Source organism: Narcine bancroftii, chromosome 2 (assembly GCF_036971445.1).
Source record: "Narcine bancroftii isolate sNarBan1 chromosome 2, sNarBan1.hap1, whole genome shotgun sequence".
NCBI lineage: Eukaryota > Metazoa > Chordata > Chondrichthyes > Torpediniformes > Narcinidae > Narcine > Narcine bancroftii.
Window position 1 is genome coordinate 357,000,985 of NC_091470.1, and position 14,502 is coordinate 357,015,486.

At 42.0% G+C, this 14,502-nt stretch overlaps 1 protein-coding gene across 4 annotated transcripts in view; it reads left to right on the forward strand.

Annotated features, from left to right (window-relative positions):
- Positions 1-1,827: 1,827 nt before the first annotated feature.
- LOC138755789 (ras-related protein Rab-31-like) overlaps positions 1,828-14,502 on the forward strand; it is a 277,761-nt gene continuing 265,086 nt past the window's right edge. For all 4 annotated transcript variants that reach the window (XM_069922406.1, XM_069922409.1, XM_069922407.1 and 1 more), the window contains exon 1: positions 1,828-2,004. In XM_069922406.1, the coding sequence (XP_069778507.1) occupies positions 1,966-2,004 (39 nt within the window). In that variant the 5' untranslated portion in view covers positions 1,828-1,965. The remainder of the gene's footprint in view (positions 2,005-14,502) is intronic.

Genomic DNA, 14,502 nt, shown 5'->3' on the forward strand with positions numbered 1-14,502 from the left:
TAGCAGAAACCAGAAAAGTCGATGTTAATACCATCAGGTGGGAGAGTGCCCAGACAGAAAATCAAGTGGTGCTTCTCCAATTTACGGGTGGTCTTGGTGAGATAGTACACGAGGCCATGGACAGACGTGTGAGCATGGGAGTGGGACACAGAACCTTATCCACCTATTACCTCCTGCCTTTAGGGCCATGCTCCTCCCTTGCCCCATTGCTTCTCCCACCATTTTGCTTGGCTCCTGCTTGCATTTTGTTCACACCTTGATGAAGGGCTCAAGCTTGAAACGTTGTTTACATATCTTTATCTTTGCAATATAAACCACACTGTTTGGCCAGCTGGGTTTCTCCAGCATTGTGTTTTTACTTCAACCACAGTGTCTGCGACTTCTGTGTTTTACTACTGTCCACCGTGGGTTAAATTACAGTTTAATTTCTCCTCCTTTGATACCAACCATCCTCCCAGTGTTTATACCTCAGGCAAACTGCGGATGCAGAGAACTCCTATTTATATTGCTGCACGCAAACAAGTTTCGCTGCACGCAAACAAGTTTCGCTGCTCGCAAACAAGTTTCGCTGCTCGCAAACAAGTTTCGCTGCTCGCAAACAAGTTTCGCTGCACTTTAGGTCTCTTACTAAACACAGGAAATTTGGGATCTCTTAAAGCAGTGTGGGGTGATAAGTTTCCTCCATTGTATATAGTTATGATTGATTACTGTATATATGGAGCTGGCCCACCCACTAATGACTCATACCCTATGACTGCTCCCCTGGTGGATCTGGGCCATAAAGGTCGAGCCACCTCTCCCTTCCCGCCATTCCTATACCCAGATCCAGGCCAGCAAAGTTCTTCTGTACATTGAAGCCTATCGCTCCCTCTGCCTAGTCTTTGTGGTCAGTGGTAGCATACCACACAGTGGTTTTCAAACTTTTCCTTTCCACTCGCTTACCACCTTAAGTAATCCCTATGCTGTCGGTGCTCTGTGATGAGTAAAGTGGTAGGTGAGTGGAAAGAAAAAGTTTGAAAAACTTCGTACCTAATTGACTCGTTATGTGCTCGGTTTCACAACTCCAAAGGAAAGGGGCCAATGTCAAATTTTCACAGCTAACTTCAGGGCAGTGCTTCTTACCCCTTTTTTATTAACCCCCCTCACTCACACCTACCACCTTAAACAACCCCTTAAGAGTCCCCATGGCATTAGGTGAGTGAAAAGAAAAAAGTTTGCAAACTACTTGCCCTCAGGTGAGTGGAAAGAAAAAAAGTTTGCAAACTACTTGCCCTAAGGTGAGTGGAAAGAAAAAAGTTTGCAAACTACTTGCCCTCAGGTGAGTGGAAAGAAAAAGTTTGCAAACTAATTGCCCTCAGGTGAGTGGAAAGAAAAAAGTTTGCAAACGACTTGCCCTCAGGTGTGTGAAAAGAAAAAGTTTGCAAACGACTTGCCCTAAGGTGAGTGGAAAGAAAAAGTTTGCAAACGACTTGCCCTCAGGTGAGTGAAAAGAAAAAGTTTGCAAACGACTTGCCCTCAGGTGAGTGAAAAGAAAAAAGTTTGCAAACGACTTGCCCTCAGGTGAGTGAAAAGAAAAAGTTTGCAAACGACTTGCCCTCAGGTGAGTGAAAAGAAAAAGTTTGCAAACGACTTGCCCTCAGGTGAGTGAAAAGAAAAAAGTTTGCAAACGACTTGCCCTCAGGTGAGTGAAAAGAAAAAGTTTGCAAACGACTTGCCCTCAGGTGAGTGGAAAGAAAAAGTTTGCAAACTTTTTGCCCTAAGGTGAGCTGGAGTGAGGCAGCGACTGCTGGTACAGGGAGGGAGGGAGGGGAGGGCGACCACGTGACCGCGGGCTGCTGCGAGTCCTTGCCGAGCAGTTTCCGTTCCCTTCGGAAAGCCGCTGGTTGCTGGAGACAGACAGCGGGTCCGCTTCATGAACGGCGCAGAGCGGGCTTCGGGGAGCATGACACAAGCCCTGTAGATCCAATGATGGCGATGAGAGAATTAAAAATCTGCCTGCTTGGGGTGAGTAAGATGCAGGGACCTCATTCCTTCGCAGATGTTTCGTTGACTTCGCCGCCTTGCCCGCGGAGGCTGAGTGGAGGCGCGGCGCTGCCCCCGGGTTCCCAGCCCCGTCCCTTCCCTGCCGGCTCCCAGCCCCGTCCCTTCCCTGCCGGCTCCCAGCCCCGTCCCTTCCCTGCCGGCTCCCAGCCCCGTCCCTTCCCTGCCGGCTCCCAGCCCCGTCCCTTCCCTGCCGGCTCCCAGCCCCGTCCCTTCCCTGCCGGTTCCCAGCCCCGTCCCTTCCCTGCCGGCTCCCAGCCCCGTCCCTTCCCTGCCGGCTCCCAGCCCCGTCCCTTCCCTGCCGGCTCCCAGCCCCGTCCCTTCCCTGCCGGCTCCCAGCCCCGTCCCTTCCCTGCCGGCTCCCAGCCCCGTCCCTTCCCTGCCGGCTCCCAGCCCCGTCCCTTCCCTGCCGGCTCCCAGCCCCGTCCCTTCCCTGCCGGCTCCCAGCCCCGTCCCTTCCCTGCCGGCTCCCAGCCCCGTCCCTTCCCTGCCGGCTCCCAGCCCCGTCCCTTCCCTGCCGGCTCCCAGCCCCGTCCCTTCCCTGCCGGCTCCCAGCCCCGTCCCTTCCCTGCCGGCTCCCAGCCCCGTCCCTTCCCTGCCGGCTCCCAGCCCCGTCCCTTCCCTGCCGGCTCCCAGCCCCGTCCCTTCCCTGCCGGCGAAGTTTGCGCTGGGCTGTGCGGGTCCCGTTGGCTGCAGGAGGAGAGTCTGCTCCAGCTCAGGCTTGCAGGAATGTTCAGTCTCCAAGGAGACATTCCACAGAGTCAGTTTCTGCAGCATCAGCTCTGAAAACAGCCCAGTTTCCCGAAAATAAGTTTCCTTCAACTTCATGAAGACTTTTTTTTGTTTTTTTTTAAAAAGCCCCAACAAAAAGAACACTTCCTCTTCTGCCACACATACACACAAAGAAGACTGCTGGCCCCCTGTCACTCTGTCACCCAGGTTATTTAAGTTAATAACACGACGCTGGAGAAACTCAGTGGGTCAAACTTGATGTAGCAAAGCTTGAGCCCTTCGTCAAGGTCAGAACAAAATGCTTGGGGGCAACACAGTTTACCTGAGCACCTCAGTGTGTAGAAGAACTAAGTGATTTAGGGTTCGATTTGGTTAGGCTTTGGATGACCCCGAGCCCCCTTTTACACAGCCACTCCGATGCAGGAATATTGCGCCTTTACTGCAGAAGGTAGGAGCACGGAATGGGCTGGGGGTGGGGGGTCATTGCAGACCTGCCTTTAAGCTGGGGGTGTGGGGGTCATTGCAGACCTGCCTTTAAGCTGGCAGTGGGGGGTAGTCAAGCCCTGTGTAAAAAGGGTGAGACGACAATCTGGGACCAGGATGGGAAAGGACGTGCACACCTGATGCCGCAGGTTCCGCCTCTGGAACGCCGGCTTGCTGTGTAAAATGACACGCTGGCCCAGCATTATGCCGGTGTTGTTTGGTTCAGTGTAAACAAGCAAAGCCTGCTTAATGACGGGTCTTCTTGACGGCAGTGTTGCGGGATCGCTGTGTTAAAAGGGGTCTGGCCTCAGCATAGGAGCTGAAGAAGGTTAAATTCATGTAATGAAATTCATCTGTAATTTAAAACAAAAAGCTAGGTCTCAGTGACAGTAGACTTTGATTGTTTAATCTCCTACCAGCTTCACATGCTTTCTTCAGGGGGAGGAAATCTGCAGACCCAACACCCTGTGACCTTTTGGATCTACCCATGTGGTTGACCCTAATGTTCTCTTCAACTCAGGGGCAATTGGGGATGATCCATAAACACCAGCATTAACAATAGTCTTCATATTCTGGGGAGCAGTGGGGAGTGATGTTGAACAGAAAAAAACTGCTGGGTCAATTTAATTGCATCTTGAATTCTCTTATCAAATTTATGTTTTGTAACAGTTTTTTTTAAAAAAAAGCTTGTAATTTGCTGTTGAAATTGATTTTCATTCTTAATTACCCAGACAATTCCATGCCGTGTTTTTGCAGTGCTGCTTGTGCACGTCTGTGTTCAACTTTGCTTGGATTTCATGAAGCCACAAGGTCAACGAATTTCATGTGGGGAAAACTGACTTTGTACTCATTCTTTTTGCCCATTGTTTTCAGACCATGGACATTTAGTTAAATGGAAAGAATTCTCTGCCATCTCATTAATTCTATGCACAAAAATGAAATGGATTTGTCTCTAACCCTGAATGCATTTTTTATTGCAATACGAAAGGAGGCCATTCAGCCCATTAGGACTGTGCTGGTTCCAAGCAGAGCAAGTTCATTTGTCCCCCACTCCTTGTGATTTCCCAGTAATCCTTCAACTTGTTCTCTCCCATCAGCTTGTTTATACTGTTGCCATTTCTGGGGTGAAATTAATTAAAAAATTAACTTGCTCGCACATCTTGAAATATGGGTGGAAATCAAAGCAACCCTGGGGAAACCCATATGGTCACAGAGAGAAAATGTCAACTAATGTTTTTGTATTTCCATCCTTTTTTACTTCTTATAGGCATTTCCTTATTCTGTTTATTTGAGACTGAATGGCATGTTCCTGATTCTCTGGTTGTTCAAAGACAGCTGCAATATGGTGTTGAAATCAAGCATTTTATATTGCAGGAAAATCAGTTGCATAAATGCTTTTTCTCACCTCCCTCACACCACCAACACCCCCACCACCTTTCCTTTTTTTTTAAAAACATTTAGACATACAGCATGGTAACAGGCCATTTAGGTCTACAAGTACATACCACCCAATTTATACCCAATTAACCTACACCCCTGTTATGTTTCTTTCTTTTTCTATCTTTTTATCAAATAAATAAACATAAGAATGATACAAAGAGATGGGGATTGTGTTAACAACGGTTAACATTGTTACGAGCCCAGAGGACCCCAAAACCCAGCAGCAATAGATATTCACCAAGACAAATGGTCATTTAAACAAAAGTTGCTTTTAATTATCTTTAAACATGAAAACAGAATCACCCTTTAATTAACCTCACTTAACCCCCTTCTAATTTCTAAGTGCACGTGTACGTAATGTGTGTGCAAGTTCAGAAAAGTTCTTTGATTCACAGTCCAACCTCACTTCTCATTCCTCCAATTTCACTGGTTGCAGGCAATTCTTATAATGGGCACAGAATTTAACATTTATAAAGATCACAGTACTTTGATGCTTGAAAGGTAAATGGTTACCGCTCAGGAAGGTTCTTGTCAGTTTTCAGAGAGAGATTTGTTGTTCCAGGACATCCACAACTGATTTCTTTTTAATCAGCCACTTCAGTGTCTTGCCAAAGAAACTTTTCCCCTCAGGGTTCTCCAGATGGTAACCTCTTTCTTTCAGTTCCTTTTTGTTTCTCTTATTTCAAGTGAAACATTAACTAATTTCCTCTCCTCTTGCATGAACCACAAGGGCTTTGACCAGGCCGAACTAAGCAGTCACAATCTGTCTTCCAAATGGGGTATTCCACAAGCTTGCCAGTTTGTCCTGTTCCAGTTCCAGTTCCAGCTGCTGCTGCTGTCTGTAAAACTGATCTGTGTGTGTGTGCTCTGCTTGCAAAACCACATGACCCAGCAAGTTCTCTTCCAGACAATCTACAGCTCCAACAAGATCTTTCATCTGTGGCCTTTTGTAAACAACAATCCATTAGTGATGTCTCTTGGGCACTCTCCAAAGCCTTTGCAAAGGCTCTTGGAGGCAGCCTATCTAGCATGAGCAGAGCTCCAGTTTTTAAATAAGATCTGTTTTGAAATGTTTGTATGTGACCTACACTAAAAAAACCTTCCCCAATATATCTCCCCAAAATCTCTATATACAAAACAAACACAACCAAATCTGTCACAACATCTACAAACACCGACATTGTTCAACACATGTAAACTGAGCCTCCCCTTCTCTTAAAGGCCAAACATGAAAAGGAATCAAATTTAATTACAAAAGTATTTCCCCAAACTAAGAAACAAAACAAAAAAGAAAACAAAAGCTGGGCTACCATGTTTCAGTGGTTAAACAATTATTTTGTGGTTAATTCCACTCCTCTACACTTGCACAAAAATAAAATGTTGAAAAGGATTCAGAAAGGATCAACTTACATCATATGAAAATATTGAATAAATGACCTCCATGTTTCTTCAAATTTAACTAAAGGGTCAACAGTGCCACTTCTAATTTTATCTCAATTTAAACATGCTATCATTTGAGAAAACCATTGAAACATAGTTGGTGGTTTGGGGACTTTCCATTTGAGTAGAACGGATCTCCTGGCTATTAAAGTAACAAATGCAAACACACGACAAACTGAAACAGAGTCCAAAAGTGGTCATCCAAACAGTGCAGTCAAAGGATGAGGTTGTAGGTTAATGAGCAAAACTGCTGAAATAATATCCAAAATATCTTTCCTTTGTTTTATCAGTAAAGGGCAGGACCAAAAGGTATGTGTCAGGGAAACCACATCAGAAGTACATCTGTCTCAGGTAGGGTTTATATGGGAGTAAAAATGAGCTAGCTTATCCTTAGACCTGTTGTCCCTATGAACCACCTTAAACTGGATCAAAGAGTGTTGTGCACATATTGAAGAAGTGTTAACTAATTGAAGAATTTTCTCCCATGTCTCTATAGATAAAGGTATCTGAAGTTCTCTTTCCCAACCATTCTTAATTTTGTCAGAAATCACTGGACGTATTTTCTGATCATAAATTGTTGCTGTTAAACTCTTCTGAAAAGGGTTTAAACATAAAATTTTATCAGTAACTTCAGTCTGATGTGGTATCGGAAAAGTAGATAAAGTAACATTTAAAAAGTTTCGAATCTGTAGATATCTGAAAAAATGTGATCTCGGAAAATTAGACAACTGCTCAAAAAACATGAAGCAGTTCTCCATAAATTAATCGCAAAAACATACTATTCCCTTCGTGTTCCATAAAAGAAAAGCTTGATCAATTCTAGATGGTTGGAAGAAAAAAAAATAGACAGAATAGGACTTGACAAGAAAAATTTGTTCCATCCTAAAAATTAACGAAATTGAAACCACATTCATATTGAATGTTGAATTATTTATTCATTTTAGTGAGTGGAAAGGGGAATGAGGCCCCTAAAATAGAAGCCAATGAGAACCCCTGCACAAACCCACACTCAAGACTTGCCCATCATGGACATTGAATTTTCATCCAAATCTTGTGTCCAGAAAATTATATACCAAATATTAATTGCCCAATAGTAGAATCTAAAATTAGGCAATGTCATACCACCATCATTTATTAATTTCTGTAGATATTTCTTACTCAACCTAGGGTTCTTATTCTGCCATATATATGTGAAGAAATTCTTGAATCAATAATATATTTAAAAAAAAAGACCGAGTGATGAAGGTTGTAAATGCCTGAAATAGGTACAAGAATTTAGGAAAACTGTGTTAATTCAACCAATCAATGATGAGGACAAAGGAGACCATTTAGTAAATGATTGTTTAACATTGTCAAATAAGGGTAAAAAGTTAACATTAAATAAATCCTTGTGCTTCTTGATGATTTTTGACACTAAAATAAGTAAAATGATTAGTAACCAATCAAAATGGTGATTATTCAGAGATTGGGACATGCATATTTAATGGAAAACCTTTGCTTTTATTGAGGTTCAATTTGTAACCAGAAAAATGACTAAATTGAGCAATATTGCAGGGCTAGATTTCTCAGGGTTAGAAGTATATAGTAACGTCATCTGCAGATAGTGATACCTTATGTTTCCCATCCCCACAAATAATGCCAAATATATTTGGTAAGTCATAAAGCGCTCCAAGGACAACCTCTTCCTCGAAAGAGCCTTAAAAAAAGGGGATTTCTGATTATTGCTAAACACAGAAACCAAAGGGGAGTTTCAGTTTTATGCAAGAGATGAATTTTGGACAAAAATTAAATGAATATTCCCATTCTACTCTGTTGAATGCTTTCTGTGCATCAAGTGAGATAACACATTTTGGAGAATATACAATATTCATTAACCTCCTAATATTGAAATGCAAATAACAATTCTCGATAAATCCTATCTGATCTTTAGAAATGATTTGTGGAAGGACATTTTCCAATCTAGTAGCCAATATTTTAGAAAAAATTTTAGTCCACATTCTAAAAAGAAATGGGTCCAGATGCAGCACATTCAGTGGGGTCTTTTTTTTTTAGGGGTTAAAGAGATAGTAGCCTCGTAAAATAATTGTGGTAATTTGACTACAAACAGGGCATCCTTAAAGGTTTTACATAATGAAGAAGAAAGTAGATTTTTTTTAATTGAAAAAAAATTTGGAAAAACTCTACTGTATATCCTGTGAACGCTGCTGTGCAAAGCATTCAGACACCAAGTCCGTAGACTGTTCAAACAGGCTTTAATAAATTTAAACTCGTACACACAAGGTCTCTGTACCTTTGTGGCTCCATGTGGTCGACTGACTACCAAAGGGGCTGGCACAAGTTTTTATATGGGCCGGTGATTGACAGTGAGCTGGTGGGGCCAGCCTCCCAGGTTGCCTACCTGCAGGTACAGTGATTGCCGATAGGAGTGCGGCCAGTGTAGTGGCTATATCAGCAAATACCCATTTGGACCCAGTGCTTTACCAGAGTTCATCGAAAAAGCTGGCTTTCGATGATTCGTATGGTGGGAGGAAACTGGAGTCCCCAGGGAAAACTAATGCAGACATGGGGAGAACAAGCTCGTTACAGACAGTGTGGGATTCGAACCCCAGTCCAAAACACTGGCGCTGTAAAGGTGCTGCGCTAACCGCTACCCCAACCGTGCCGCCCAACCATTCCTTCATTGTGTCACTTGTTTCTCGCATACCCACCTTGAGTTCCTCAAGAACTTTTTTTGGTACCCTCTTGCCATTGTGGTGAAACACAAGAGAAAGCCATTCAGGCCTTTGAGTCTGTTTCACCATTTACTGTGATCATGGCTGATCATACAACTTCATTAGCTTATCCTGCTTTTTCTCTAGACCCCTTGATCCTTCTGGCCTGATAGGACACAACAAACTCCCTTTTGAATATATCCAATTCACCGGCCTCAACAACTCTGAGTGAAAACCATTCTCCACAGTCCTAAATAACTCAACCTTTATCATACGATGAGAGCCAGTGCAGTGATTTTTTTTTCCCCATGTTCTCCTGCAATTTTTTGGGGAATTTGCACGTTTCACTGCTTTTTGTAAGGCTAATACATGTTGTTGATTAGGTGATAAAGTTCAAATATTTAATGGTAGTGCATTGCATTTCATTGTTTTGGATCATGGTTATTGAATTCTAGAGGCCAGATTTATCCTGGGCCAAATCAAAATGCATCCTTTACATTGGAAAATGTTGTAATATTGATAAGTAATGACTGATCAATGAGTCTGGGCGATTTGTAGTGATTGGGTTTTTGAACCTGGGAACAGCAGTCTAAAAGAAACAAAGGAATTATCGTTTTAGTAAATTTGCAGGGAACTTGATTTAGTTGGTGGCAGTTAAGTTCCTGTTGCAGAAACCAGAATGAAGAACAAATTATTTGTGGTGGAAGAATTGGTTTGAGTGTGCTGATTAAAAAAAATAAAATAAAATAAATTTAGACCTACGGCACTGTAACTGGCCATTTACTGTGATAGAACAGGGGGTTAAAAAAAGGGGGAGGAGTTGCTCTGCTTGTTAAGGAGGACATTACTGCCGTGAGGTGGCAGGATGGTTTGGAGGGATCGTCTAGTGAGGCTGTTTGGGTGGAAGTGAGGGGTGGAGGAGGCATGAGGGCACTAATAGGAGTGTATTATAGACCACCAAATGGGCCAAGAAAATTGGAAGAACAAATTTGTAAGGAGATAGCATATGTGTGTAATGAACATAAGGTAGTGATGATGGGAGATTTTAACTTCCCTCACATTGATTGGGATACCCATACATTAAGAGGGCTGGATGGGCTAGAGTTTGTCGAGTGTGTGCAAGATAATTTTTTGAATCAATTCGTAGAGGAACCGATTCGGGATGGTGTAATACTGGATCTCCTGTTAGGGAACGAGTTAGGTCAGGTGTCTGAGGTTAATGTTGGAGAACCAATTGGGTCTAGTGATCACAACTCTATTAGTTTTAGGGTAGTTTTACTGAAGAGCAAAGAAGGGCCTAAAGTTGAGGTTCTGGATTGGAGAAAAGCAAATCTCGAAGGAATAAGAATGGCTTTGGGGAGTATTGAGTGGGACATGATTTTTTTCAGGAAAGGATGTAAATGAGAAATGGAGAATATTCAAAGAAGAAATTTTGAGAGAACAGAGTAGATATGTCCCAGTGAGGATCAAAGGAAAGGCTGGAAGTCATAGGGAGCCTTGGTTTTCGAGGAATATTAGAAATTTGGTTAGGAGAAAGAGGGAGGTGTACAAGAGGTATAAACAACAGGGTGCTGAGAAATTAAAAGAGGACTACAAGGAGTGTAGAAAAAATCTTAAGAAAGAAATTAGAAAGGCCAAAAAGAGGCACGAAGAGGCTTTGGCAGGCAGAGTAAGAATAAATCCAAAGGGTTTCTATAGGTACATTAAAAGTAAAAGATTAGTGAGGGATAGAATTGGACCCCTTGTAGATAGTGAGGGTAGGCTGAGTGAGAAGTCAGAGGAAATGGGGGAAATTTTAAATGATTTATTTTCCTTGGTATTCACTAGGGAAAAAAATATTGTACCAGTTGAAGTGGAGGAAAATAGTGGGGAGGTTGTGAATCATATAAGGATAACTGAGGAGGTAGTGATGGCAGTGTTAAAAAAGATAAAGGTGGACAAATCTCCGGGTCCGGACAATGTATTCCCAAGGACACTCAGGGAGGCTAGTGTACAGATAGTGGGGACATTAACAGAGATATTTAGGATGTCTCTGGTCACGGGGGTAGTGCCAGAGGATTGGAGGGTGGCTCATGTTGTTCCGCTGTTTAAAAAAGGGTCCAAATGTAAGCCAGGAAATTATAGACCTGTGAGTCTGACGTCTGTAGTGGATAAGTTTTTTTTAAGTTTTTTTTTAAATTTTTTATTTTTCACACCATAAATCACATTAGCCATGATATACACTATTTCTTTTTCACACATATACAGTGACTTTTTCTCCCCCCCTCCCTCCTCTCATCCATTTTAGGTATACAATCTAGGTTGCATTAAGCCAGTCAGACAATGTTGTCATTCAACAAAAATACACCAGAAATTCTACTGAGTCCATTCTTTTCTTTCCTTCTCCTTCCATCAACTTAGGTAATGTTTGTCCCCGGTAGGTTTTCGCTATTGTATTTAATGTAAGGCTCCCATACTTGTTCGAATATTTCAATATTATTTCTTAACCTATATGTTATTTTTTCTAATGGAATACATTTATTCATTTAAATTTAGTAGTTTCTTCCTTTTAATTTGGTTATGCATTCCATTAATATTTAAAGTCATATAGTTCAACGTAGCCCTTTTATATTTTGTTTATCTTCTCTTTCCGTTTTTCCATCATTACCTTTCCTCCTTTTCCATTTCTGTTTTCTTATTTTCAACTCTTTATAAGACAACATTCCTACAACATCCAACATTTTCCTTATTCTCCTATTTCTATCTTATTTATCCCCAATCTCCCCTTCCCCTCCTGAGTTGTCCTTTATCCCTTGTCGGACAACCACATCTCCCCTCTCCATTTGGATTTGCGAATCCACTCGCAAGCGTCAACTGATTTTGCAGTGACCGCTATTTCCCCCCACCCCGCCCCCCCCAGAAAAGATTTCACTTTTCATATGTCACGAAGGTCACTCTTTTAATTCCCTCCTTATTCTCTCTATTCCATTACCTTCCCTTATTAATTCTTGTCTATACTATCTATATTTTCCTCTAAGTACAGATACATTCACGTATGCACATTGTCTCTATTCACTCTTATACCTCTTTACCCGCATACATATCAATCGTGATCATTTTAACTCTCATTACCCGTCTTCCTCCCTCAGTCTATTTTTGTAATTGTTCTTCAAATTTTCGTGCTTCTTCTGGATCCGAGAATAGTCTGTTTTGTTGTCCTGGAATAAATATTTTCAATACCGCTGGATGCTTTAGTATAAATTTATACCCTTTCTTCCATAAAATCGCCTTTGCTGTATTGAACTCTTTTCTCTTCTTTAGGAGTTCAAAACTTATATCTGGATAAATGAAGATTTTTTGCCCTTTATACTCCAGTGGTTTGTTGCCCTCTCTTACTTTTTCCATTGTCTTCTCCAGTACCTTTTCTCTTGTAGTATATCTTAGGAATTTTACTACAATAGATCTTGGTTTTTGTTGTGGTTGTGGTTTAGAGGCCAATACTCTATGTGCCCTTTCTATTTCCATTTCTTGCTGTAGTTCTGGACATCCTAGGGTCTTAGGGATCCAATCTTTTATAAACTCCCTCATATTCTTGCCTTCTTCATCTTCCTTAAGGCCCACTATCTTTATGTTATTTCTTCTGTTATAATTTTCCATTGTATCTATTTTTTGAGCTAGTAGTTCTTGTGTCTCTTTAGTTTTTTTATTAGATTCCTCCAATTTCTTTTTTAAGTCTTCTACCTCCATTTCTGCTGCTACTGCCCGCTCTTCCATCTTGTCCATTTTCTTTCCCATTTCTGTTAAGGTCATCTCTATTTTATTCATTTTCTCTTCTGTGTTGTTTATTCTTTTTCTTAAATCATTAAATTCCTGTGTTTGCCATTCTTTAAATGACTCCATGTATCCTTTAATAAGAGAAAGTACCTTCTTTATCTTGCCTTTCTTTTCTTCTTCTATTTCACTGTACTCTTCCTCTTCCTCTTCTTCTTCCTCTGGGTTGGCCATCTGTTGTTTCTTTGTTGCCCTTTCCTTCTCTTCTTTCTTGTTTCTATTGTCTTTTGTGGTCTCTTCTTGCTGCAGGTGTTCTGCAGCTGTCGTTGCCGGCTGTGGAGATGACTCCCCAGCTGGTCCCCCCTCCCGTCGGTGTGTTTCATGCGCGGTTGCGCACTTTTACTCGGCTCAGCGAGCCATTTTTGTAGTCCATTATTTACCGACCTGAGGGAGCGGGTTTCTCTCTCCGCAGCGGGTCTCTTCGGACAGGTAAGGCCTTCACCTTTTTCCTCCTTTGTCTTCTCTTCCTCTCTTCTTACCGTTGCTTTCGATTTTTCTTTTTTTGTCGCCATCTTCTTTCCACCTTTATACTCGCTTTTCTGTAACTTTTATTTCTGTGCCTTTGTGTTTTCCTTTGTTTTTCCTGACTTTTCTGGAGAGGGCTGGAGTTCACCGTCCGGCCACTACTCCATCACGTGACTCCTCTGTAGTGGGTAAGTTGATGGAAAGTGTTCTGAGGGATGGCATTTACAAATATTTGGAAGAACAGGTAGTAGTCAGCATGGTTTTGTCAGGGGTAGATCATGCTTAACAAACCTTATAGAGTTTTTCGAGGGGGTTACAAAAAAGATTGATGAAGGGAAGGCTGTGGATGTTGTCTATTTAGACTTTAGTAAAAAGTTCCCCACAGGAGGTTAGGAAAAAAGGTGGAAGCATTAGGTATAAATAAGGAGGTAGTGAAATGGATTCAGCAATGGTTGGATGGGAGGTGTCAGAGAGTACTGGTAGAAAGTTGTTTGTCAAATTGGAGGCCGGTGACTAGTGGAGTTCCTCAGGGATCGGTCCTGGGTCCACTATTGTTTGTTATATATATTAACGATCTGGAAGTAGGGGTGGTGAATTGGATAAGTAAGATGATACAAAGATTGGTGGTATTGTGGACAGTGAGGAAGATTACCGTAGCTTAAAAAGAGATATAGGAAAGCTAGAGGAGTGGGCTGAGAAATGGCTGATGGAATTTAATACGGATAAGTGTGAAGTGTTGCATTTTGGAAAGGCAAATCTAAATAGGTCATATACATTGAATGGTAGACAATTGAGGAGTGCAGAGCAACAAAGGGATTTAGGAGTTATGGTAAATAGTACCCTCAAGGCTGATACTCAGGTAGATGGTGTGGTGAAGAAGGCATTTGGAATGTTGGCCTTCATAAATCGGAGTATTGAATTCAAGAGTTGGGATGTTATAATGAAATTGTATAAAGCATTGGTGAGGCCAAATTTGGAGTACTGTGTGCAGTTTTGGTCACCGAATTATAGGAAGGATATGAACAAAATAGAGAGTGCAGAGAAGGTTCACAAGAATGTTGACAGGATGTCAGGGTTTGAGTAACAGAGAAAGGTTGATGAGCCTGGGGCTTTTTTTTTCTGGAGCGTAGAGGATTGAGGGGGGATTTGATGGAGGTGTTCAAGATTTTAAAAGGAACAGAGAGTCAATGTAGATAGGCTTTTTCAATTAAGAGTGGGGGATATTCAAACCAGAGGCCATGGTTTGAGATTGCAGGGAGAAAATTATAAGGGGAACATGAGGGGAAATTTCTTCATGCAATGGGTGTTTGGGATGTGGAATAAGCTTCCGGCAGAGGTGGTTGAAGCAAGGACGTTATTTACATTTAAGGAAAGACTGGAT